The sequence below is a fragment of the Protomyctophum bolini genome (assembly GCF_963924005.1).
Source record: "Protomyctophum bolini genome assembly, chromosome: 18".
Taxonomy (NCBI): domain Eukaryota; kingdom Metazoa; phylum Chordata; class Actinopteri; order Myctophiformes; family Myctophidae; genus Protomyctophum; species Protomyctophum bolini.
This window is the reverse complement of record NC_137879.1, coordinates 28,198,828-28,226,382: the sequence shown is the minus strand read 5'-3', so window position 1 is coordinate 28,226,382 and position 27,555 is coordinate 28,198,828. Positions and strand designations below refer to the sequence as shown.

Genomic DNA, 27,555 nt, shown 5'->3' with positions numbered 1-27,555 from the left:
CTTCCTCTGTGTTGTCTCTCTGGGACCCCCACCCTCCCTAACATCTCTCTCTTTCTCTGCTCTTCCTCTGTGTTGTCTCTCTGGGACCCCCACCCTCCCTAACATCTCTCTCTTTCTCTGCTCTTCCTCTGTGTTGTCTCTCTGGGACCCCCACCCTCCCTAACATCTCTCTCTTTCTCTGCTCTTCCTCTGTGTTTTCTTGCCATCGGCGGTCTAGCAGCACCACACAGGCCACACAGTGAATAGAAAACCGGCTAATTACTTCCACCCAACTTCTTCTCCTCCTCCTCTCGGCTCCTCCATGAGCCCCCCACGCCCACACACCCCCCCCCCCCCCCTCCCCTGCGAAACAAACAAACACGGCAAACAATGAGTCGTCTCCGTGGTGAATGCCAAGTACTCCGGCTCCGAAGGAGTGTGGGCACTTATTATTACCCTGCTTTTTTTAATGATGAAATAGCGGGATGCCTCTACTCATGAATGCCACGTTATATCCCTGTAAAAACATTTCCCTGGAAGCAAGGAAGGAACGTGACGTCGTAATTAAGCCTATGGTAAATGGGCCACTCGTTTGTGTACAGTACATGCACTACTATACGCATAGTCGCATATACACATTGTGTGTGTGTGTGTGTGTGTGTGTGTGTGTGTGTGTGTGTGTGTGTGTGTGTGTGTGTGTGTGTGTGTGTGTGTGTGTGTCCAAATAAACTACTACATTTTACAAAAATGCCCAAAAACCTGCAACCCGCAACTTAGTAAGTATTAGTACGAATTAGTAAGTAACTTTACAGGAAAAACATAAGCCCACAGCCCACATAAGTATACATGGCAACTGATGCATCATCGAATGCGCCGGAATTACCATATTTGTGTCTACTTCTGCCTCACCCCCTAGCGTTTCTCTCTTGTATTCTGGTCAGCTTTGATTGACAGATGCTAGTGATATATATATATATACTGTATATATACAGTATATCTTGGTTATGTTTTTGTTACTTGTAGTTGTTGTTTTCTTGACCACAAATGTACCGAATGCATGTTGTTTGACAGATGCTAGGTTCATTGTTTACTTGCTATGCATGGTTTCTTTGAGGCACTGCATTGTTTTTGTTTTTTTTACTAGACTAGACTAGCTCTTCTTATACGTATCTTAAACACTTGTAAGTAGATCTGGCCTGTATCTGTAATTACCTGTAATTATCCTAAACTGTAATTGTAAATTGTCTGCGATTTGATTGTCTGCAGGGATACATCTGTGTCTGATTATACAGCAGAAACCTGTGAATACATGTCTCGTTGTTGCACTATATACTGTATGGTGTCATGTTGATGTGGGGGCAGCTGTCTAAAGCTATACTGTATGGTGTCATGTTGATGTGGGGGCAGGCGTCTAAAGCTATACTGTATGGTGTCATGTTGATGTGGGGGCAGGCGTCTAAAGCTATACTGTATGGTGTCATGTTGATGTGGGGGCAGGCGTCTAAAGCTATACTGTATGGTGTCATGTTGATGTGGGGGCAGGCGTCTAAAGCTATACTGTATGGTGTCATGTTGATGTGGGGGCAGGCGTCTAAAGCTATACTGTATGGTGTCATGTTGATGTGGGGGCAGGCGTCTAAAGCTATACTGTATGGTGTCATGTTGATGTGGGGGCAGGCGTCTAAAGCTATACTGTATGGTGTCATGTTGATGTGGGGGCAGGCGTCTGAAGCTATACTGTATGGTGTCATGTTGATGTGGGGGCAGGCGTCTAAAGCTATACTGTATGGTGTCATGTTGATGTGGGGGCAGGCGTCTAAAGCTCTACTGTATGGTGTCATGTTGATGTGGGGGCAGGCGTCTAAAGCTATACTGTATGGTGTCATGTTGATGTGGGGGCAGGCGTCTGAAGCTATACTGTATGGTGTCATGTTGATGTGGGGGCAGGCGTCTAAAGCTATACTGTATGGTGTCATGTTGATGTGGGGGCAGGCGTCTAAAGCTATACTGTATGGTGTCATGTTGATGTGGGGGCAGGCGTCTAAAGCTATACTGTATGGTGTCATGTTGATGTGGGGGCAGGCGTCTAAAGCTCTACTGTATGGTGTCATGTTGATGTGGGGGCAGGCGTCTAAAGCTATACTGTATGGTGTCATGTTGATGTGGGGGCAGGCGTCTAAAGCTATACTGTATGGTGTCATGTTGATGTGGGGGCAGGCGTCTAAAGCTATACTGTATGGTGTCATGTTGATGTGGGGGCAGGCGTCTAAAGCTATACTGTATGGTGTCATGTTGATGTGGGGGCAGGCGTCTAAAGCTCTACTGTATGGTGTCATGTTGATGTGGGGGCAGGCGTCTAAAGCTCTACTGTATGGTGTCATGTTGATGTGGGGGCAGGCGTCTAAAGCTATACTGTATGGTGTCATGTTGATGTGGGGGCAGGCGTCTAAAGCTCTACTGTATGGTGTCATGTTGATGTGGGGGCAGGCGTCTAAAGCTATACTGTATGGTGTCATGTTGATGTGGGGGCAGGCGTCTAAAGCTATACTGTATGGTGTCATGTTGATGTGGGGGCAGGCGTCTAAAGCTATACTGTATGGTGTCATGTTGATGTGGGGGCAGGCGTCTAAAGCTATACTGTATGGTGTCATGTTGATGTGGGGGCAGGCGTCTAAAGCTATACTGTATGGTGTCATGTTGATGTGGGGGCAGGCGTCTAAAGCTATACTGTATGGTGTCATGTTGATGTGGGGGCAGGCGTCTAAAGCTCTACTGTATGGTGTCATGTTGATGTGGGGGCAGGCGTCTAAAGCTATACTGTATGGTGTCATGTTGATGTGGGGGCAGGCGTCTAAAGCTATACTGTATGGTGTCATGTTGATGTGGGGGCAGGCGTCTAAAGCTATACTGTATGGTGTCATGTTGATGTGGGGGCAGGCGTCTAAAGCTATACTGTATGGTGTCATGTTGATGTGGGGGCAGGCGTCTAAAGCTATACTGTATGGTGTCATGTTGATGTGGGGGCAGGCGTCTAAAGCTATACTGTATGGTGTCATGTTGATGTGGGGGCAGGCGTCTAAAGCTATACTGTATGGTGTCATGTTGATGTGGGGGCAGGCGTCTAAAGCTATACTGTATGGTGTCATGTTGATGTGGGGGCAGGCGTCTAAAGCTATACTGTATGGTGTCATGTTGATGTGGGGGCAGGCGTCTAAAGCTATACTGTATGGTGTCATGTTGATGTGGGGGCAGGCGTCTAAAGCTATACTGTATGGTGTCATGTTGATGTGGGGGCAGGCGTCTAAAGCTATACTGTATGGTGTCATGTTGATGTGGGGGCAGGCGTCTAAAGCTCTACTGTATGGTGTCATGTTGATGTGGGGGCAGGCGTCTAAAGCTCTACTGTATGGTGTCATGTTGATGTGGGGGCAGGCGTCTAAAGCTATACTGTATGGTGTCATGTTGATGTGGGGGCAGGCGTCTAAAGCTATACTGTATGGTGTCATGTTGATGTGGGGGCAGGCGTCTAAAGCTATACTGTATGGTGTCATGTTGATGTGGGGGCAGGCGTCTAAAGCTATACTGTATGGTGTCATGTTGATGTGGGGGCAGGCGTCTAAAGCTATACTGTATGGTGTCATGTTGATGTGGGGGCAGGCGTCTAAAGCTATACTGTATGGTGTCATGTTGATGTGGGGGCAGGCGTCTAAAGCTATACTGTATGGTGTCATGTTGATGTGGGGGCAGGCGTCTAAAGCTATACTGTATGGTGTCATGTTGATGTGGGGGCAGGCGTCTAAAGCTATACTGTATGGTGTCATGTTGATGTGGGGGCAGGCGTCTAAAGCTATACTGTATGGTGTCATGTTGATGTGGGGGCAGGCGTCTAAAGCTATACCTTGCGGGTGGCTGTTCCACACCGAAAATAGCAGATCTACAAATCGGTTATAAATCAGGCTTAAGAAATCAAAAAGCAGTCACATAATACCTATAACTCACCCAATAGCACGCATGCATGCACGCAAGCTCTCACACTGACACACACACACACACACACACACACACACACACACACCCCTACCTTTGGCCATACTTTTGGTGTTTTGCAATTAGGAGCCGTTTACTGAATCCGCTCTCCCCACCACGCTAGACGCTATACTGTTATTGTTATCGTATTTTTGGTTGAGTTTTCACAAGGAGGCGAGACAGGATTATACCACACACACATTTCACTCACTCACTCACGCATGTATGCAAGCAAGCGCAAGCATGCACGTGTGCACACAGTCACACACACGCAAGTGCAAACCGTGGGCCAGTGTGCACGGCAGCTTCCACGCTGAGCAGGTGGGTGTGTTCTGTGTTGGGGGGGAATGGTTGTCGACTTGTCAGCCCTTCCCAACATTTATTCAAACAGGCAACCCTGCACCCCCCCCTACCTCACCTCACCCCACCCCACTTATTTTCCCAGTTTGTGTCAATCAACACTGACATGCATGATTAGCATTCTACCTCTGTGCCTCGTTATGGTCTGTCTGTCTGTAATTTTACATTTTTACATTGTTTGTATTTTTATTTAGTTTTGACTTTGTGTTTTAAATTTCAGTTCAGTTTCAGTTAAATTTAGTTTTAATTTGTTTCAGATTATATATTTTTTATTAGTTTTAGTGTTGGTTAAAGTTTTAGCTTTTAATATAACAAATTAGGCCAATCTCTAAATCGAAGACTCCCGCGATCGATTAGTCGACTAATTGACTAATCGAGGTGAGCCCTAATAATAACCCTGCCCTGTGCCTCTCCCCCCCCCCCCCCAGGTGGCGGGCACCATGGGCAGCATGGAGAGTGGCATGCAGATGCACCTGGCCCGGCTGGACGAGATCCTGGCCACGCGGGGCGACTACGTGCAGACGCTGCGCTTCATGCAGACCATGGTGGACAACGTGGTCAAGCAGCTGCTGGGCATCCCCGACTGGGAGGAGGCCAAGGTGGACCTGGCCGCCGTCGCCGACCAGACCGCGCACGTCGAGTACTACAGGTATAGATGGCGCTACAGCAGTTTCTTTTTTAAATATTTTTGGGGGCTTTTTGCCTTTATTAACACATTTAGTACCGGAACTGCATCAAAATAAAGGCGTTGCTTGCGCCGGAGTAATCGCCAGAGTAGTGATCGCTTCCATTTTGAAAGCCATGAACCGGAAATACTTTCTTAAAAAAGTTGACTGACAAAGTGCCATCACAATCTCCGATCATCTTAATATATTTATATACGCTACAAAAAGAGTTCATATTTTGCGGGAGAGACGGATGAGGAGCAGAAACGCAGCGCCAGCATATCGATCCATTCATCACCACGGAGAGCGCCCTGGATGAGGAGATACGAGTCATTCTTTCCGCCGCGCTAACATGGGAGTCAATGACAAGCTAATAGTTTCACAGAGCGTTAGCATACGGCAAGCGAAAAGCGAAATGCCAAAAAAAAAAGAAGTAATTATTCTGAATATTATTATCTCGCCCCGCGTCGTTTGGACGTCGCTAGGACGTCCACAGACGTCTAAGGCACCTCTCGGTTCCAATCCTTATGACGTTTCAGGACGTGTTATGTACAAAATGTGTTAAACGGGGAGAGAGAGATGGGAGGGAAGACACGCAGCAAAGGTTGTTGGGATCGGAACTCGAATCCGCGACACGCTGTCACGCTGGATTACCAGCCTAGGCTCCCGGACCGCTAGGCCAGCCCACCACGATGCTGAGTTTAACCACATAGACCCTCTATACACATATTACCGTTCTTGGTGCGCTCTTTTTCAATCTTCATCAAATGTCTTCACCAAAAATGGCTGATCTACAAGCTCACAACATGCCGTGACACATTATGAACTTATTGATCAGATATTTTTTACCCTCAGAGTAGGGATTCTGGGAGTTCAAGTGATTAGTTTTCCTTGTGGCATCATGTATTTTACATATTTACGTAGCGTCATATGACATAACTGTAAGGTGCTGTAAAGTAACAATGTAATTCAGGGGTGCCATGGATGAAAGACTTACAGGGGTGCTCTGGGCCAAACATGTTTGAGAGCCTACTGTTTGTTTGTGCTACAGGCTACCGCTACAGCATGTTTTTATTACTCGTGAGGACATTAACATTCGTCGTGAGCTTATATGTCTGCTATTTTCGGTGCACAACATCAGTCCAGCATGTAAGTAGGTATAAATCAGGCATAACTCCAACCATATAGACGTAACGTCTAAAATAAATCCTTAATCCTAACCCTAACCCCCAACCTGAATTCAGGGGCCTGGATATTAACAGGTAGCTGGTAGCCTATCTACAACTGCTGTGATATTATATTATCATATTATCTGCAACTGTTATCTGTCATTTTCGGTGCATGACATCCGCATTGCAACTAAACTTACCGTATACTAAAGTATAATTTATGCTTCAGAGGCGTCCCACTAGCGGGCCACCAACAGTGCCCACATTCACCGCAGCATGTTCCATGTTGCATGCATGGACGAATCTGGTCTGCGACTGTGTGTGTCAGTCTCCCCTCTGCACATCATAGCCTCAGTATATTCATGCAATGTGGCTGCAATGGATGCATCAGCCACTTTGGCTGCGGTGCTCTGTCTCGCAGCGTGGCATACACGTGTGCATCTCTTCTCTCCATATGGCTACTAATGCAATCCTCAGCAACTAACCTATCCATCATGCATCTGCAGCCGTGCACTAAAAGGGCCCAATGATATAGTGCTGTGATCTAAAAAAGGTGTTTAAATATTGAACCCTTGAGAGACTGCCAAGTGAGTGAATCAAATATTTACCCCACGCCCTGAAACATAAGTGGTATTTTTCTGACATCGGGGCTCACAGTAGCGTTCCGCCAATGATGACAACTTAGCAACTGGAATACCCCTTTGGCAACTGTATTTGCCTGGGGAAAAATCTGAGTGTCTTCTTCTGGCAGACATTAGCTGCTGTAAATATTCGCAGTGATTCCCAACCTCATTTTGCAAAACATTCCATTGATTATGTTAGTTCCGTTGATCCGTCCCAGAAAAGAAAAAATTGATTGATTGATCATTAAAATGAACTGGAGTTGTGTGTTGTGTTAAATGGTAATGATAAATGGTGCATATATATAGCGCCTTTATCCAAGGCACTTTACACACATTCACACCAATGCCAGAGGAAACCATGCAAGGCACCAACCGCACATCGGGAGCAATTAGGGGTTCAGAGTCTTGCTCAAGGACACTTCAACACTTCTAACTCTGTGGGAGCCCGCGTTCGAACTGGGAACCTTGCGGTTCCCATCCGGTCACTCTAGTCTACCCCTGAGCCACTGCCCCCCATTGTTGTTGTTTTAGGTTTGAAAATATTTTACATTTTTATATATATATATATACATGTATTATTTTTATTTTTTTATATAAGAAACAGAAAAATGGGATGACCCATGATCTTCTGGGGGTCCCTGGCACAAAACATTTTCATATGGAGTTCCACAGGCCAAATACATATCAATTTGGGGGTCCTTGATACTTGAAAAGGTTTAAGAACCACATATGTAACCACGTGTGTAATATCAGTGGTTATAATTGTATCATTGATCTTAAGAGCTCTCTCTATCTTATAGTAACTCACAGGCTGCTCTCTGCTGGCATTGATCTGAAAGCAGATGCCTGCCTGTGCTCTTGCTATAACTCAATACTCACACACACTCTGCTGCTATACCTGCTAATGGACTTATTACCTCGCCCTTATTCTGGCTGACATTGGGCCAAACACTGGGCCGTAGAGTGTTTGTTCAGTAACAGTAATATAGCTATATATTCTGATTGCGACCGCATATATGTTGATCTGATCCCCCATTCCAAAGCGCCAGCGCTCGCCCAGCTGTCTGCTGTCACCCAGGCGGATATGTTGATCTGATCCCCCATTCCAAAGCACCAGCGCCTGCCCAGCAGTCTGCTGTCACCCAGGCAGATGCGTGCACGCGACCTTACTGATAGTCCTCAATGCTACAGTATATATAGTCTTTGTTCAGTAACAGGAGTCTCCATGTCAGTATATAGAGTCTTTGTTCAGTAACAGGAGTCTCCATGTCAGTATATAGAATCTTTGTTCAGTAACAGGAGTCTCCATGTCAGTATATAGAGTCTTTGTTCAGTAACAGGAGTCTCCGTGTCAAATGTGTTTTCAGGTCGGGGTACCATTGTGTCCAATCAAGAGAGAGAATTCAGTCAGGGTACAGATTATAAAGGAGAGAAATTGGAAGTGACGACACAATTATAACAGCTATGAGCTTGGGGTCCCCAGACCCAACTCTGAGAGCCAATGTGCTTTGTTACTTTCCACAGAACATAATAAGAAACGGAGAAGGTAAAGATAGTGGAGGCTCGTGGGTGGATTGAGGCTGTGCGTGCCGTGCATGTTTGCGTGCATTCCTGTGTGCGCTTTCACAGTATGAAATATTCAGCCATAATGCTTTTGCCTCCATTTATTATTAATCATCTGGTCTGCCTGAGTTGTGTGACTCACCATGACCCCTCCGTCTGGGAGCTGATCATACACATACAGTAACAGGCCTCATGCAGAGCCAGGGGCCCCCAAAGTTTTCATTTCAAGGCCCAAAAGATACATTTCGGTTTCTCCTCTGGACGCAAACGCACAATACGTAAAATAAAAGGGGGGATATTTACTTAAGACCTATAGGCCTACATATTGGTCCGTGACTCACGGCATCAGCCTGCTGCAGTGTTGATCAGTTGATCTACTGTACAACAGCATTTGAAATGCAATCATTTAATCCTCTCTCTCTCTACCAGGTGGTTGACCTACCTGCTGTTGTTGATCCTGGATCTGGCCATCTGCCTGCTGGCCTGTCTGGGACTGGCCAAGCAGTCTCGCTGGCTGCTCACCACGTACGTACAAACACTGTCCCAGACCCACACACATCCTCCACAGCCAAGAGTCTGCTTATCTTCTGATTATCACATGAGATGACCAGAGAGAAATGTGCGAGACAGACAGACAGACAGACAGACGATTAGAGGGGTCCAGGGAGTAAAATGATTTAACCATATCGTCTCTGTCAGGTGGAAACCTCATGTGTCCAAAACTGTCACATTTCAGGATTCAAATACCAAAATGGCAAAAGTTATTCGTCTCAACTGCTCAATTTATGGAAAAAAACACAAAAAGTCAGAATATGGCGATTCGTTTCTGCCCGACAGCAACGATATAAAGCACATAGTTGCGTGCGTGCTTTCTGATTGTTTCCGATTGGTTGTGATTGTTGCTAACAGTCCCTATGAGGCACAGCATGCACGTACAGTATGTACAGTAACCCACTGCTAAACAGATGTAGTGAAAACAGGGGAGATAATTTGAACTAGTCTTCAGCTTCACACAGCTTAGTGCTGTCTGTCAGCGTGTCCGTCTGCCTGTCTCTGTCTGCCCGCCTGCAGGGAATCGTGTGAGCCCACCAAACACGGTGAGCTGTGCATTCACTATACTTAAGTCAGTCTTACAATGTGCATTACATTCAATCATTCACACACACCATCGGTGGTAGAGGAAACCATGCACAGGCACCAACCTGCAAACCGGGAGCAGTTGGGGAATTCAGTTTCTTGCTAAAGGTTAGCCTGACATTCAACCTGAAGCTGGAGCCAGGCTATAGCTAAAGGGAACTTCAACAGTAACCCAGGATCAAACCGGGAATCTTCCGATTCCTAAGCGGACCGCTGTATCTCCTCCAGAGCCACCACCGCCCTGTTTTCACTGTATTTACAGCATTTCACTGTATTTAATTTAAGTCAGTCGTTGTACAGTATTTCACTGTATTTAAATCATCAACATTTATGATACTATAGAGCGTACTTGGAACGATGCAAGTTGGAAATACATGCCCCACCCAGTTATTATGTATGTGTCCCTTTTATGCCCATATGGAGATTTCTGTATCTGTGTCTGTGTGTCCCTTTATTCCTATGGAGTTCTGTGTCAGGCATGCCAACATATGGAGTGTCATGATGTCAGAACAGGCCAGCTCCATGTATGGAGCCTGGACAGGGGCCTTTTGTTGAGGTTCTGGACAACCGTGGGTCCGACCGGGCACTGCACTCCCTGTGGGGGTGTGGAACACGTGTGTCGAATTTGACAGAGACGTGGTGCATTTATAGATACAATTTAGGCATTTAGCAGACACTCTGAATCCAGAGCAATTTGCAGTAAGCAAGGAAAATACAAAATAATAACCTACAGTAAACTGTATACCGGTAATATCAAAAAATAAATAATCTGTACATTTAATAATCTTGAAACTATACACACTATAGGATGCCAGTAGGCCCATGAATGTGAATATGTCTACATAACATGCCATTCAAATTGCATTTTAGCCTTTGAATAAGCCTGCAAGGTTAGGTCAAGTGTTGTTACGGACTATGACGGAGTCTGAAGAGGTGGGCCTTCAGATTGCGACGGAAGATTGGGAGTGAGTCTTTTAACTGCAATGGGGAGTTTGTTCCATTTCATTGTATTTAAGCAGTCATACTCTGTATTTACCCTGTCAGCCATGACTCCTGGCACAGCGAGCTGACCTCTCACTAGCCTCCCAGGAGGGGATGTGCTTGAAACGGCGTGCAGGGACACAGTCACAGACAGATACTCACACAGCACCACTTCCTAAGGACCCTGTAACTTAACACTTGACCTGCTTTAAATCAAGTGTGAAACTGACATGAATTAGAAACGCAGCAGTCGTCCCCAGCGCTTCACTATGAATACAGAGTATTTATTGACTTTAGCACATCCACCACAAATGTCTAGTTCAATGGGGTGGTGGACGTAAAAGCTAATAGCCGACAGAAGCAATGCATAGAAAAAACGAGAATAGCAAAGAGATGATCTCTTTGCTATTCTCGTTTTTTCTATGCATTGCTTCTGTCGGCTATTAGCTTTTACGTCCACCACAAGACATGAGCACAGAAAGACACGCACATTAGCAGACAAAGACATTGTTTTGTCAGCAGTGAAACAATGAGACACAGGAAGCCATGGGAATGGCATTGAATAGCAGCCTCAGAAGATAATTCCATAGGTAGGCCTACCTGAAATGTATAATTGGTGTGTTTATACACTGTAGTGGCCTTTCTTCAAAGCGCTTTAGTTTACAACGTGCATTACATTCACACACATAATTCACACTCTGGACAAAGTCTGTACGATTTGTCACATACGTTACAGCAGTGAAATGTGTTCTCCGCATTTGACCCATCTCTTGGAGCGGTGAGCCGCAGCCGTGCCGCCGCACTCGGGAATCATTTGATTAGTTGATTTGACCCCCAATCCAACCCTTGATGCTGAGTGCCAAGCAGGGAGGCATTGGGTCCCGTTTTTACAGTCTTTGGTATGACCCGGCCGGGGATCGAACCCCGACCTCCCAGTTTCAGGGCGGATTCTCGAACCACAAGGCCACATTGTCACAGAGGAAACCATATAAAACACTCAAATGCTCATTGGGAGCAGTTAGGGCAATTTACAATTTAGGCATTTAGCAGACGCTTCAGTGTCTTGCTCAAGGACTGCCTCCCCAATTGTTTTTTTTGTTATTTTCTTGAGAGCTTGTAGTGTACTGTATATACATAATATATATATATGTATATATATAATATATGTATATTGTAGTGCTCATGTGGCCTAGTTCAGTTGCTTCTTTTGGACCTGGTTGCTTATTTCTCTCGCAAACTGACTCCAACATACAGTGTGTGAAGTGGTCTTGAACCTTCCCACCCGACACACAAACGGAATGTTGTGCAAACAGCAGAATTGTTTTCGTTTGTATAAGCAATATGGATGTATATAAGCCACTTAGCAGTGTTGACCCTCGACTGTGGTACTTCAGCCACATTACGTAAGCACTGGTTTACACTTTGTCGTACCACGACTCTGTCCCGTAGTGTACATAATTTGCTGTGGGATTACATCATGAGCATGTTTTCATGAGAGCCGTGAAGCCCACCCAGGCTCACCCACCCAAGCCTCGCTCTGTCTCTCTACATCCATCAGCCTCAGGTTCGAGCAAGGCCAACCTCCCTCTACCCACACACACACACACACACACACACACACACACACACACACACACACACACTCACACACAGTTCTTCTGGCCTTTAGGTTTTCATATCCACGTTGTACACAGCCAAAGCTCGCAGCGCGTGTGTTTGTTTATGAATATACTGAAAGCGTGAACGGTATACACAAATAGCTTGCAGTAAGCACAGTAAAGTCCATAGTGTTAATTCAACTCAGGAGCGTACGAATGGAACCAAATTTGGTTCCATTTGTATGCTCTTCTGAGTTGAATTAACACATAGCATTTTGCTCTGCGGATCGTGGCATTTCATTTGCAGAGCTGAATTAATTTATTTGAATAGCGCTTTGCCAAACAAGGTTACAGAACAAGATAAAAGAGCAGCATAATAACCATACGAGTTAGAACGGCACATGAAGGCAATGGGTAACATGATTAAAATGAAAGTAACAGAGAAGAAAAAAATATTAAAACCAAGTAATGGCACAGAAACTGATAAAAGGCTAAACCACTAAGAAAAGGCCTTAACATAAAAAGTAGATTTAAGAGAAGATACTGATTTTGCTATAGCCCCACATCTCCGGGCAGGGCATTCCAAAGCCTGGGTGTATCTAAGGCAGCGCAGGTTCATAGGGGGTCAGCGTGTTGGCCAGTTATCAGTCAAATGTTCTGGGTTCACACACTGGTTGGTTGGTCTTCTGTGCATCCAAGCGTCATGGAGCTACTGTATGACTGTATGACAGCTGACCTGCCTGCAGACTTAACTGCTTTGTGCTCGCTCAATAAATCCCCCAGATAAGAGTCCAAGAGTTCAAAACGTTTTAATCACTGTTTGAGTGGACCATATTTAGATTTTGGGAAGTTCAACACCAAACTATAGTCAGCCTTGTTGGGTTGACTTTGATATCCAATCTGTCCAAAAGTGTGATTAAATGAATAATATCCTTAATACCAAAAATCCAAATCTGATCCACTCGGATAGGGATTAAAAGTATAAACGCTTGGGCCCAAGGGACCACTGAAGCTTAGAGGGGAAGTACAAAACAACAAAACAGTTGCCTTCTACATAACATTTTCTTTAATTGAAAGTTGGTCCTTTAAACTAAGTCTCAAGTTATTTTTTCAGGCTTTTCTCGTGTTTATTGATGGGCCACAGTGAGTGAGTAGAGAGACAAGAAACATGGAGAAAGAGTCTGGAAGTGACATGCAGCAATAGTCTGACAGGCCAGCGAATCAAACCCTGGTCTCGCTGTCATGCATCAGAGCCCGTGGGCCGGCAGTGGCTCAGGGGTACCGTAGAGTGGCCGGTAGAGCAGCTGGTTCCCAGTTCGATCCTGGGCTCCCCCAGAGTTAGTGTCGAAGTGTCCTTGAGCAGACTCTGAACTCCTAATTGCCCCCGATGTTGATGATCCCAGGTTGGTGCCTTGCATGGTTTCCTCCGCCTTCGGTGTATGAATGTGTGTGAGAATGGGTGAATGTAATGCACAATTAAAAGTGCCTTGGATAAAAGTGCTATATAAATGTAGCATTTACCATTTACCTTCACCATGTGGTACACTGCTTTTCAGTGTGGTCGCCCCGTCCCCCATTGTGTGGCTAATACGTAATGTTTGTGCAGTGGTGTAAAGTTACTGTAAGTACATTTACTCAAGTAGTGCACCTAAGTACACTTTGGAGGTATTTGTACACTACTTGAGTATTTTCAATTTCCATTGTGAGTGGGTTGGTGACTGGTGTATGTGCTAACTGCTGGTATGTGTGGGTTGGTGTATGTGCTAACTGCTGGTGTGTGTGTGTGTGGGTTGGTGTATGTGCTAACTACTGGTGTGAGTGGGTTGGTGTATGTGCTAACTGCTGGCATGTGTGTGTGTGTGTGTGTGTGTGTGTGTGTGTGTGTGTGTGTGTGTGTGTGTGTGTGTGTGTGTGTGTGTGTGTGTGTGTGTGTGTGTGTGTGTGTGTGTGTGTGTGTGTGTGTGTGTGTGTGTGTGTGTGTGTGTGTGTGTGTGTGTGTGTGTGTGTGTGTGTGTGTGTGTGTGTGTGTGTGTGTGTGTGTGTGTGTGTGTGTGTGTGTGTGTGTACCAATCCGACATGGGCTTAAAATAATAGTTTCTCTCTGTGTGTGGTGGACTCTCACCCACAGGACAAATCCGCAGGATATTAGCAGTACAATAACGAGTTAACCCACGTTGACACATTTATGATGTCCTCACCAACGTTTTAATAGCTTGCAAATGTTATGATATATTTATTTTATTATATTACTTCTTTTCTGAAATGACTGTGCCAGCTCTTCAAGATGCAAATAAATCTGTGTCTTTTCATAAAGCACTAAAGCACACTGAAGTAGCCCCCCCAACCCCCCAGACATTGCCTAATAAGCTCTATTTTGGTAAAGAAACCCCTCTTCCCAGAAACTGATACACCAAATAAACAAACACACAACCACATAAACACACATGATGTGCAGTGGACCACCAGTGTGTATTTATAAACAATAAACAAACATAATACTGTAATATAAGATGTGCATGTACGTACGCTGTTATCGACCACAACGTTATGAGCATCAGGTGTTTCAGCCTTTTCATTCATTGTCTGTCTGTCTGTCTGTCTGTCTGTCTGTCTGTCTGTCTGTCTGTCTGTCTGTCTGTCTGTCTGTCTGTCTGTCTGTCTGTCTGTCTGTCTGTCTGTCTGTCTGTCTGTCTGTCTGTCTGATCGATCTTTAGTGCACGCTGCCAGTAAGCGTATAGGATGGGAAGTCCCTCCATATTTTTGGAACGTCTGGCTTTTTGCCTGGTAATGTTTGGTTAGAGCACTTTGAACAAAACTAGAGTGACAGCCAAGTATATGGACTTTTAATGTTTGTTTGGAGCACTTTGAACAAACGGTACCCACCAGGTGCTTCACATAAGTGTGATTTAATTTATTTTATAAAAGAAGTCACTGGCGGCTGAATCAGGCTTAAACGTTGTCCATATATGGTAACATATGTCATAGATACGTCTTAGATGACTGACATCACAGACTGGACAACCCGGCCTGGTGCAGATGCACTGTCCACTCACTCATCCCATGGGTCTCTCTAATAGAACTGACCAATGCTGGATGTTTAGGTCTGATGCCAATCCCAATCTTGGAGAGTCCTAGAGCACCATTTTACCAATGTTTTGTCTTAATATTTTGTTAAAAAATGTGAACTCTTCAAATCAAGTAAAAACAATTCTGAGAACATTTAACTTAAGCAAACACGGCAAACACAAATTTTTAATGGACGAGTCGGATCACAGTTTGAGGTCGTGTTCTCCGGCCGCCATGTCGCCTCCCGGCCTCGCAGGACAGGAGCTGTCCGAGGCGGCCAAGCCCCGGGTCTGGCCAGCGTCCACCACGTCACCGAGCAGAGAGCGCTCACAGCGGCTGCCGGACCGTCACGAACAGCCGCCACTCGGGGATACGGAGTCTCCAGGACAACAACAACAACACAACCACTCGGATCTTTCTCGATCGCCCACCGTGGCGGCGGAGGAGAGCCCTCCTAAACAGAGAGCCCACTTCCTGCACGGGCCGTATCCCGCCACTCACTTCGGACCCAAGGCCCGCATCCTCCCCAACCCGACGTCGGTCATGCACGTCCAAGACCCGGCCAGCCACAGGCTCACGTGGAGCGAGCCGCCGGCCAACGTGCTGGTCATCCGGAAGGTCCGCGACGACAGCCTGGCAGAGCCCTTCAAAGAGCTCTGCCGGTTTCTGGTGGACGAGAAGCAACTGACGGTGTACGTGGAGAGGGGCGTGGCGGACGACGCCACGCTGGCCAAGGACCCGTCGTTCGCCTCCGTCCGTGGCCGGCTGTGCGTCTTCCGCGAGGGCCACGACGACATCTCGGACCGCGTCGACCTCATCGTCTGCCTGGGAGGCGACGGCACGCTGCTCTACGCCTCCTCCCTCTTCCAGGCCAGCGTGCCCCCCGTCATGGCGTTCAACCTCGGGTCGCTGGGCTTCCTGACGCCGTTCAAGTTCGAGTCGTACCGGACGGACGTGGCCAAGGTGTTCGAGGGCGACGCGGCCGTCACGCTGCGAAGCCGGCTCAAGGTCAAGGTGGTGAAAGACGTGCGTCTGAAGAGGACGGGGGGGCGGCAGCAGGAGCGCAGCCTGGAGAGCCATTGGCTGGAGGAGCACGGCGACGGTGATGGGAACGTGAACGGGGAGTCCGGCGCGGGGGCCGGCCTGCAGCTCCAGGTGTTGAACGAGGTGGTGGTGGACCGCGGCCCGTGGCCCAACCTGTCCAACGTGGACCTCTACCTGGACGGACACCTCATCACGTCGGTGCTGGGCGACGGCGTCATCGTGTCCACGCCCACAGGGAGCACGGCATACGCAGCGGCGGCCGGCGCCTCCATGATCCACCCCAACGTGCCGGCCATCCTGGTCACCCCCGTCTGCCCGCACTCGCTCTCCTTCCGGCCCATAGTGGTGCCCGCCGGCGTGGAGCTCGTGATCGCCCTGTCGCCCGACGCCCGGAGCACGGCCTGGGTGTCGTTCGACGGCCGGAACAGGCGGGAGATCCGGCATGGGGACTTCGTGAAGATCACCACGTCGCGTTACGCGCTGCCGTCCGTCTGCTGTCACGACGTGGTGCACGACTGGTTCCAGAGCCTGGCCCAGTGTCTGCACTGGAACGCCCGCAAGAGACAGGCCCCGCTGGCCCACTTCATCTCGGATTCCTCAGGCACAGAGAACTGAATAACTGGATATAACTGAACACATGTGTGCTCACATACATTTCATGGATGTTTTTTCCTGACATTCCTCCAAGATACCGTAATAGAGATGTTTTGTCAGTTTTGCGATTATCGTGTGCATTATAGGCAAGATTCACTGAACTTTACAACATCCCTGTATTAAGAAACCTTAGTACATGTGTTTCACTCCCGACGGAGTCGGCTAACTTAGCTTGGCTGCTAATGATGTGTTTCCACCCCTTTCCTGACTTCCTTCCCAGCTTTGCAAAGTATAAAACTCCACCACAGCCATACCTTAGGTAGTTTTACCAGCACCGGGTCAGTAACACCATATTCGCAATTGCCATTGCGAAGCCCTGCACTACCGCCATGCGAAGCCCTGCCAGTCAGTCAAGCTAAGTTCATTCAGCTTGTCTGAATGGCCTTCAGGATCCCCGGCCAATCAGTGGAGCTGATGGTATGATTGGCCTCTCAGGGAAGCCTAGAATCGGTGCCTCCTCCTCGGACCCGAGCTCGGTCCGCACAGCATACGTGGTCTTTCAGTTCTCAGAAGCGTAGGTTCTCTCCCAGTTATACCCCGGACAGACTGACACGCAGAGGTTTGGTGACTTTTAGATAGATGACGTGAGATTTCGGCATTGCTACATTCCTACTTAATAACTAATCCGGTCCCATGTGGTAAGTCACACTGTTTTGCTAGAGGTCATGGCAACAGGACAGAATCCGTGGCAGAAATGGGACAGTCTATCCGACAGCACTATCACCCTGCTGTACTCGTAACACACAGTCCTAAAAGACGAGACACATGGGATGCTATAGGGTGACCTTTAGATTATGTTGTTGCTGTCGGGCAGAAGCCTCTTATCTCCTATTCTCTCTTTTTGTGTTTTTTGAAGATTAGTGCCTATAGTTTATCATCATACTACAGCTTCGCGGAAAAGCATCATACGTAGCAGATCCACAAGCTTGAAATGTGATTAAAATAAAAAATGGTGACGTCATGTACTTCTATGTACTTCTGTGACCTACTGGCAGCATGAAAACGGAGTACATTTTGTAAATCGAACTCTGAAAGTGAAAGAACGGACCTGGACACAGACTTGACAAGGCATGACACCTAATCTTCCTCAACACTGGGTAGTGGGTACCCTGTAAAATCCTCAGTATTCATTTTAACTAAAAATGGAACCAAATTGACCGTCGCAGAGTTACAAATGGTTAAATTAATTGCCACTGTGGATTTTTCTGTTCAGTGATGAATTAACCTTCACTGCAGGTGCCCTCTCACATACAAACACAAAACACAAAACCGACAGACAGACACAAGACAGGTAGAGGCAAATTGAAAGTCACACATAAGGCAGATCGAGAATGCAAACACTTTGTCACTAGCATACGCTGCCAGGGGCCAAGGGAGACAATAATTGTCATTGACACACTCACAGGAACATCCAGCGCTAGTCATTTAGAGCACATCACTGTGACAGAATACAGAGCGCCCTCCCCAGCCCACCCCTGCATCTGGCCCCAACGTTGACTTTAATCAGGCTATGGACTGGAAGGCATTGTGCTCTTTGTCAAGCCTTAACTCTGCTCAACATCAGCGGAGCTAACGAGCAACCAGGTCAGACAGACAGAGAAGACGGGGGTCACCGTGAGGACAGTGTGAGAGTCAACCACTTGAACCTTAGCATCCCTATTTGGGGGAACGGGGGGGGGGACATTTACAGAAAATAGCCAATATTCAAACTTGTAGATTTGGTGTATTGGGGGGAAAGTGCACACCAAGTACAGAGTCAACTCGTGTCCGTTTTTATTAAATATAGAGGATTTGAGTGCAAATAAATGTGATCTGTAACATCTGGGTATTTAAGTATCGGTCGTCAAGGCGCACCTAAGATGGCTGGGGCATGCACCAATTGCAGTGTTATTAACTTTCAAAGAAGCCTTCATTCAAGCATATTATTTTCAGGCTTTGTGAAAAAGCTAACATATTGCGCAATGCAGCTTCAAAGGACTGTTCTTTTCAGCTGCACCTTTCACCTTTTTTGCAGAGCGCCCTGGGTGCTTTTAAGCAGACATAAGCTCAACTTTTGGACAGGAGCACTGCTCATCAATGCCACATTGGCCACAACCTGGTCATTTACACCTTGACTTTAAATCACTACCATGACCATGAGAGGCTCATGTTTACCATTGTTTCAGCTAGGCTGGAAACGCATCTGTTCGAGCACGGCAACGGTTGGTGGGTTCAAACGATGCAGGCATCAATAAACGGGATCACCAGATTCCCTCTGTGGCCAATGCATCCTACACGCCTGCTAATTGCTAGGAGGATAAGACCAGCAGCACACAATGCATGTCTGGCCCTAATCAACGGGATGGGATTGGATTACCAGGGGATTGTTTAACCAAACCCAATGTTGATCTGCATTCATCTGCTTAATGGCTATTGATCTGCTTGCATCCATGTAGGCTTAGCATGTAAAACAATACACACACACACACACACACACACACACACACACACACACACACACACACGCACACACATGCAGATGTAGTACAGTATCACTGCATGCATACAGCACACATACTGTAAATCCGTACAAACACACAAAGGCAAGTTAATGTTCTCTTGTTCACTCATGCATGCATGCCTGCCTGTGCGCAGACTGTGCACGAACCAGCGTGTATGCGCGTACCTTTCCGTTATAAGCGCGGTTGCTGGTTGGATTCTAATCCGTCATGAGCAGTTAATTTGTTAAGTTGTCTAGAGGTGTCGTTAGGCCAGAGTAGTTTGGAGATACAGGGTTGTGTGCTAGTCCATTCAGGGCTTTGTTGACGTGAATCCTATCATCCTTATTCAGCAGCGCAATCCGGGGGAAATGGCTGCTCTACAAATAACATAGAAAATGGTTTTTGATATACTGTAGAGTGAAAAACGTACGTGGCCTAGTATACCGCCCTGGGGGACTCCTCCTGTCCACTAAGTCAGTGGTTCTCAAAGTGGAGTCCAATGATACTCAGGTTTTCCCAATGGACCCTTACAGGTGTGTAACTCTTGAGAGTTATGGGAGTCCTCCAGACGTTGGAGGGGCTAGCGCCTGTGATAACCACTGCACTAACTATATAGGGTTCAAGCTGAGTGGTTGAAAACAAACGGTAACATCTATGTGTGCATCTCTCCCTGCAGAATGATGGTGTTTGGGGTGCTGACACTGGTCCTCAGCTGGGCCTCGCTGGGAGCCGACCTGGCCACCGCTGTGGTGAGTCACTGCAAGCCACCGTCCCCTCACCCTGTCCCCTCACCATGTCCCCTCACCCTGTCCCCTCACCCTTCCCCTCTCTCCGTCCCTGTCCCCTCACCCTGTCCCCTCACCCTGCCCCTCTCTCCGTCCCTGTCCCCTCACCCTGCCCCTCTCTCCGTCCCTGTAGACCATCCAGACCACCCATACTGTACCAGTGTAACTGACTGATTGACTGACCTGCTGCCATGCAGCTCTGCAGGTCGATCTCCATCACTCCCCAATGACTATGATTCATTGCTTTTTGAGGGGGGTCTCTAGCGCTCACACAGAAAGTCTCGCTGGAGAGTGGAGGGGGTATCGTACTTATACAGCTGTGTGTGCATGTGTGTGTGTGTGTGTGTGTGTGTGTGTGTGTGTGTGTGTGTGTGTGTGTGTGTGTGTGTGTGTGTGTGTGTGTGTGCGCGGCTGTGCGCGTGTGTGTGCGTGCGCCATTAATACGTTCCCTACAATTATAGAGGGTGTGTGTGTGCGTGATGACAGAATAGTGGAACTCATTGCAAAGAACACAAAATATCATGCACCCTCAGTGAGAATGTACAAACATGCAAAATTGGACGCTGTTACTTATACCCATATAGTACTGAGTGATATGCTTATTGTATCATGAAGACATAGCCAGGAGTTTGTCAATGTAACCCTAACTGTACCTTTAATATATGTGTCCTTGTAGGCTCTCCTATAGGCTATGTGGACATGAATAAATATGCATAAACATGCGATTCGCATAACATTCCAGGTGCACTGCAGGACCGGTTCAGTTTCCGTCAGAAAGATCGATGCTCTAGTGGCACTGAGATGAGATGGGTTTACTTAAGTGCTCGATGACACATAAGTGCTCGAAGTACCATGACACATATCTTCAGCAGCAACATGTTCACACTAAACTGTGAGTCGAGTATAAAACATCTTAGAGGTGCAGTAAGGGAGTTTTCTTTTCTTAAATGAAGTGTTAAATAGCTCAATAAGATAATAATAATAATAATGAATTGCATTTTTATAGCACTTTTCCAAGTGCTCAAAGCGCTTTACAATGGTTCATTCATTCATACATTGGGAGGTGAAGTGGCGAACAGTCGACGCCAGCGTCCTCACTTTCCACATTCACACACCAATGGTGGCAAGCTTACACCGACCGACTCATTGGAGGCAATGTAGGGTTCAGTGTCTTGCCCAAGGACACTTCAACATGTGGACAGGAGGAGCCGGGATTCGAACCGCCGACCCAGGGATCATTGGACGACCTGCTCTACCTCATGAGCCACAGCCGCCAAAGATAGATGGCAATCATTGCTATAGAGTGTTTCTCCCCGTCTCTCCAGCTCTTCAGTAAACAGAAATGTATTTTCAAGTCTGGATACCAATTTGATCCCATCAGGAGAGAGAACTCATACAGGTTACTGGATAAACACGTATGTGCAGTATGTGAAACTGGAAGTGTTCAAAATTTAAAATGGAACACTATAAATAATTGAGATGATAAATGTCTGGAGAGAAGGACGGGAGACCCCTGAATGATCTCCTCATCATACCCGGACGTTATGCGGGAACGTCTACTGAGTGGCAAAAAACTACTTTCTGACCTTGACAGTCCATACATCCAATCAGAAAGGTCCAATCTGATTGCATTAAACCTTAAACTCACTTTGCCACTCGATTTGCTCACTGTATGCATGCGCATATCCTTTATACTGTAGATCTTTAACTTTTTAACAGAGAAAATAAAACCTTTTGCGAGCTTGTAGAGTGTTAATGCATAAAGCTTTAGCGTAGCAGCCGTCTTCAGATTGCATCGGCTCCATCGCAGCCCACAGCTCCAGATTTCTGATCAGCATGGGGTCCATGTTCGTCTGCTAAATATAGACGCACACTTTGATCAAAACCCCCCACATCCACACCTTGTTGTCATGGTTACACAACGCAATTATTGACCGTTGAGGATTATGGCTCCAGGAATCCTATTGAAGCTTTGAAATCCCGTCACGGTAGCATTACTGAAGGAGTTTAGGCTTTAGCATTTGACCAAGTGGAGTGATAGCCGTATACTGTAGAAATGTATATATTTCTGAGGGGCGCTACCTCCTATGCCCAGCTTTGAATGTTTGTGTAAACGCAAACATTGAAGACAAATGTGAGGACGCAAATTGTGATTGGCCGGAATGAGATGATGTATTATGATTTCAAAATATATGAAAGAAAAATGGACCAAAACGATATATTTTGGGCTATTTTGTTTTGTATGTCTGGAAATATACCAGTGTTGTATGAGTATTTTAGACCCCCCCCCCCCCCCCCCTAGCTATAATTAAGTTCTTATCCCTATATAGACGAACCCGGCTGCAGCACAATTTGAACCTGATTCAAAATGTATACTGTAGTTGTTGACTGTACAAATACAGCAAGTCAACCATGTCTTGCTGTCTGTTGGAAGCCTGACATGCTGTGTCCAAAACTGTAACTTTTTAGGATTTGAATTACAAAATTTCACAAATAGCAGATCTACAAGCTCAAAATATGTCACGATGTGATGCCTTGTGAGCTTGCCGGTCGATGCTTTTGTGTGACACTGACACTGAACCCCTAATTGCTCCCGATGTGCAGGTTTGCCTTGCATGCCTTGCATGGTTTCACCCGGCATCGTTGTGTGACTGTGTGTGTGAATGTAATGCACAATCTCTGTAAAGCGCCTTGGATAAAGGCGCTATATAAATGCACCATTTGCCATTTACCATTTATGAGGAAGTAGGCGATTAAATTACGAGAAAACATGTGCCAGACGGAAACGACATATCACAGGCATGCACGCATGCACGTACACGCACACAGTTTTGGACAGTATGGGTACATTAGCTTGCTTTTAGCTTTGTCATCATGGCCCCATCAGAGGAAAATATCAAAACGTGAAGCCCACACGGTGTGTCTAAAAATAGACCCGGCAAGGCAAGGTGGAAGCGTTGTATTTAGAATGGATGAGTTGTGTGCTGTTGCACGCCTCGGGGCCTGTACTGTATTCTCACGGCTTTGTTGTTGCATTCATTGGGCTGGATCTGGCTTCAACCCTGCAGGCTGTAGAAGATGCTAAACTGTAGAACGCAGTCGATAAGCATAAGCCTGCAGGTAAAGAACAGAACAGCAGAGCTGGACACGGCAAGAAGCAATGTTCTGTGACAAACGTTTGCTTTCCTTTGGTCTCCTGTTGTATCGTCTCATGGCGGGTGGAAAAACCTCATACTGTATACATCCAAAACTGTTACTGTTTACTTTTCTACAATGACTTGAGCGGTTGCGTTTGCAAGTCATTTGCAGAAATAATAGTGCCATTACTACCTTCGAAAGGCCTACACCCTACAGTATATACATACAGTAGCTATTTGCGGAACATAGTGTATAACAATGTTGCAGGCCAAGCAACACGTAGCTGCTTGTACCTGTATGAGTTATTTTTATCACATTAAATAACCCATTTCCAGGTGCATACAGTACATTATCGTCCACCTACTGTATACTTCCCAAATCACTATAGGAGTGGTTAGAGAGCCCGCCTGGGATGCCTGGTTTGATTCTTCAGCGTGTGTGTGTCAAAGTGTCCCCGAGCCAGACCTACAAGCTCACAATGTGTTGACATAGATAGGCCGAAACTGTATACTTTTCAGGATTCAAGTAGCAGATCTCCAAGCTCAAGACACGTGGCTTCGCGCAGCGTTTCAAGCCACATTTCGAGCTTGTGGAGCTGCACAACGTGTCAATGTAGATTGGCTAGTTGAGCAATTTTAAAACGTTTTTTTTTCTCAGTAAAAACGGCAAAGAAGTTTAGGTATAAGGGGTAAGGCACTGACGAAAATAGGGCCCTTAACCCCAAACTGATCCCCGAGTGCCGTAATGGCTGCTCAATGCTCCTAATCATAGTAATTTATAGGACGGGTAAAATGAACAATTAGAAAAGCCCAAAAGTAAGGGACACAGGGGTTAAATGTCCTCAAAACATTGATCCATTGACCGATGTGGAATTTGTACATGAAATGGAACATGTTGTCACAGCTTGCAGCTGTATTCAATTATACATAGTTGTGTGCCTTCGTTCATTGTTGCCTGCTCACACATTGTGTTGAGGTTTATTTTGGGGCTGGCTGGGGCCAAACCTCCAGCGGTCGCTGGTGTTCCGGCCTGTCGGCGCACGCTGCCACAGTCTCACATGGCTCGATAACGGCTCTGCATGCATGCATATGAAACAGCTGGCCACACAGCATGCAGAGAACACTGCATGGGCCATTTACTTGTGTGTGTGTGTGTGTGTGTGTGCGCGCGCAGTACTGTATACAAAACCCAAATGAATACATATTCCCCCCCAAGTTGCAAGTGGATTTTCATGCACGAGTCGAGGGACACTTTATCAATGACAGCAAAGCCTAGGGAAACCTGCCCACTCACTCATGGACACCGATCGACTACTTTCACTACTTTTTTGAAAGAGTTTCTGGACCTTTTTGTTCTCTTCGGTGAGAACTATCTTTTGTGCTTTTCTGAAGCAGAGATGAACTGTCCTCCTTCCCTTCAGCCTGCTCATCAATTCCTTGTTGTTATTCCTTTCTCTATAGAGCGATGCTTTTCAAAGCCACATCACTCATCATGGCCACATCCATTTGCTACTCGGCTCTAGACAAAATGTTTTACATCAATAAATCGGACTAACGATAATAATGGACATTGATTTTCAAGGTCTCTCCTCCTAATACCAAAGTGCATTACATGAATGCTTAAATTATTTCGCCTGCAGCTGAACTCGCATATCAAAATATTATGTTCCAGGGACCCTCCTGAAGCAAAGATGTTCACTATTTAGCAAAACTACAAGCTCATATCGTGAATAGCTACTGTTTTTGAATAGGCAAAGTATAAAATAATGGTTAAAGTGGTTACATAAAATGACACAGATGCTTTCTTGGTTTCAATGGGTTGAATAAATGAATGGATGTGAAACTGTCAAAATCTTCTAAACTAGTGAAAGCAGCAGATCTAACTCGCCACAGGACCCGTTGTGAGCTTGCAGATCAGCTATGATTTCTGTTCGCATAGTACAACAAAGCAAAGCATACTGTAAGTGATCTACAACATAAGCTAACAACGGGTAACAATATATGACATGGCAGATCGGTTGTTTTTGCCAAGCGACACTGTACTGTACTACAAAGTACAGTATAAATGACGGTACTGTACAGTAGTATACAGTATAAATTATGGCTTCAGCCTCCTGTGGAAGCTATACCGTGCATAATGAGCCAAGCAAACGGCATAAAAGGCTAGCCTAGTTCCATGGCAAGTTGTGAGCTCTGGGCGGGTCCTTTCTGGAAGTTTGTAAATAACCCAACAGGCCAGGGGGAAGAAGAGAGAAGAATGGCTGTAGAGTGGAGCAGACTCTTCTCTCTGCTCCCTGTCTGTAAATAACCCAACAGGCCAGGGGGAAGAAGAGAGAAGAATGGCTGTAGAGTGGAGCAGACTCTTCTCTCTGCTCCCTGTCTGTAATTAAGGGTTCCTGTGAAAGAAAGGACACATTCATTATGCATTCATTCATTATGTGCCCATGAGGCGCTAAGCTCACACACACACACACACACACACACACACACACACACACACACACACACACACACACACACACACACACACACACACACACACACACATTGGACGCTACAGTACACACTGAGGCAGCCATGGACACACACTAACGTGCAACAAGCAAACGTGCACACACACAAGGACACTCACAGACACACACTGTACACATGTACACACACGTGCAGACACTGTTGTTCACACACTGCATGAGAAACCGCAAGGTCTAGTGTTACTTGGGAAGTGTCGCACTGCACTGAACTCCGGACAGCGGCCTGGTGACGTGACAGCTAGAGGAACGTCCTGCTCGGATGAAAAACCCACACTGAACAACACAATGGATGTTATCTAGGCCAGTGGTTTTCAACACCCCCTCCCCCCTTTTATCCAAAGCGCTTTACATAGATTGTGCATTACATTCACCCATTCATACACCGATGGCAGGCACCAATCTGCTCATCGGGAGCAATTAGGGGTTCAGTGTCCTGCTCAAGGACACTTCGACACTAACTCTGGGATTGAAATGGGAACGTTGCGCTTCCCATCCGGCCACTCTACCCCTGAGATGCTGCCGCCCCACTGCAGTCACTCTCAATCTAACGCCGTAATATGAAGACTCACCTCTTCAGACTCCACCTCAGCCCGTATCAGCAATTGCCCTGGCCTTGACGACCTTGCAGGCTTAATATGCAAAGGCATGTTTCAACAGATTATTGATCTTTTTTTATATTATACTGTTTAGACTAATGATAAGTTCTTGGTTTACCTATGATCATATACTATTTCTATGCATTTGATTGATATTACCTCGTGTTTACCTTTCTTACTGTAAATTGCTCTGGATTAAGCATCTGCTAAATGCCTAAAATGTTAATTTGTTCACCCTCAGAGTTATAGACCTGGAACCCTCTCATGAACCCCAAGGGGTCCCAAGACCACACTGATATACAAGTTGAAGCTTAAAAGCCAGCACAAAGTAATGCGTGCCTAATACAGTGCAGTGTGCCTTTAAATGCACTGGACAGGCCTGACATCAGTGCGAATTGGCAGCAGTTGGCACAAAATGCAGTTTCTTTGGCAACGGTTTCGGGGTGGGTTGTGCACTCCATTTTGTCTTTTACTCAATTACTAAATAAAATACTTGCTCAATTATGCCAAAAAATGTAAACTTAATAACTGTAGCAGTCTTCGAACTGCTGGTGGTGTTTGTTTGATTCAATCTCAAACATAAAAAGACACGATTGAACTGCCCTGTTGTCAGGGTAAATTGTTCCCATCAATGGGTCAGTTGTTCAGATTATTTTAAATTAAATTAAAAGAGTCACGGTTCTTAGAATGTAAAACTAATAGCACATGTTCAGACACATATAATATAAATGACACTATAAAAATGTTTTCACAAAATCCAAAAACATCTTAATTCAAATTACTTGTTACTTGTTGCTGGTGGCACAACCGACACTGTTGACATTTTTTTTTAAAGAATAATAATTAACATCTGCCCACCAAACTAACTTAGTCACTTAATTGTGAGCTATTACAGCTCACAATTAAGTGATTAACATGTTGTATGTTGTGATTGATTCACAGCTAAATACAAATTGCTAGGTGAAAAATAATTATGCAAAAGAAAAGAATGGTTAGGATGTTCCAGAATGTCCCAAAAGTTCAGAAAAAAGCTTGACACCATTTTATCTCACAAGTCCAGGAATAGACTGTTGCGCCTTTCTATGTCCTTATAGTAGTGTGGTGATCTAAAAAACTAAGAGGAACTAGGTTTTTAAAGACTTGCAAACCACAGGATATGTG

General features: G+C 46.0%; 2 protein-coding genes across 4 annotated transcripts in view; both read left to right on the top strand.

Annotated features, from left to right (window-relative positions):
• The window catches only part of LOC308333187 (protein tweety homolog 2-like), a 101,298-nt gene that overhangs the window by 58,995 nt on the left and 14,748 nt on the right, over positions 1-27,555 (top strand). For all 3 annotated transcript variants that reach the window (XM_080789397.1, XM_080789399.1, XM_080789398.1), the window contains 3 exons: positions 4,794-5,014; positions 8,815-8,910; positions 20,022-20,094. In XM_080789397.1, the coding sequence (XP_080645523.1) occupies positions 4,794-5,014; positions 8,815-8,910; positions 20,022-20,094 (390 nt within the window). The remainder of the gene's footprint in view (positions 1-4,793; positions 5,015-8,814; positions 8,911-20,021; positions 20,095-27,555) is intronic.
• On the top strand, positions 15,609-16,826 carry LOC308333188 (NAD kinase-like; the record flags this gene model as incomplete). Its single annotated transcript, XM_080789400.1, has 1 exon — positions 15,609-16,826. Exon 1 carries the CDS (start codon positions 15,711-15,713, stop codon positions 16,824-16,826), a length of 1,116 nt encoding a protein of 371 aa, XP_080645526.1. The 5' UTR covers positions 15,609-15,710.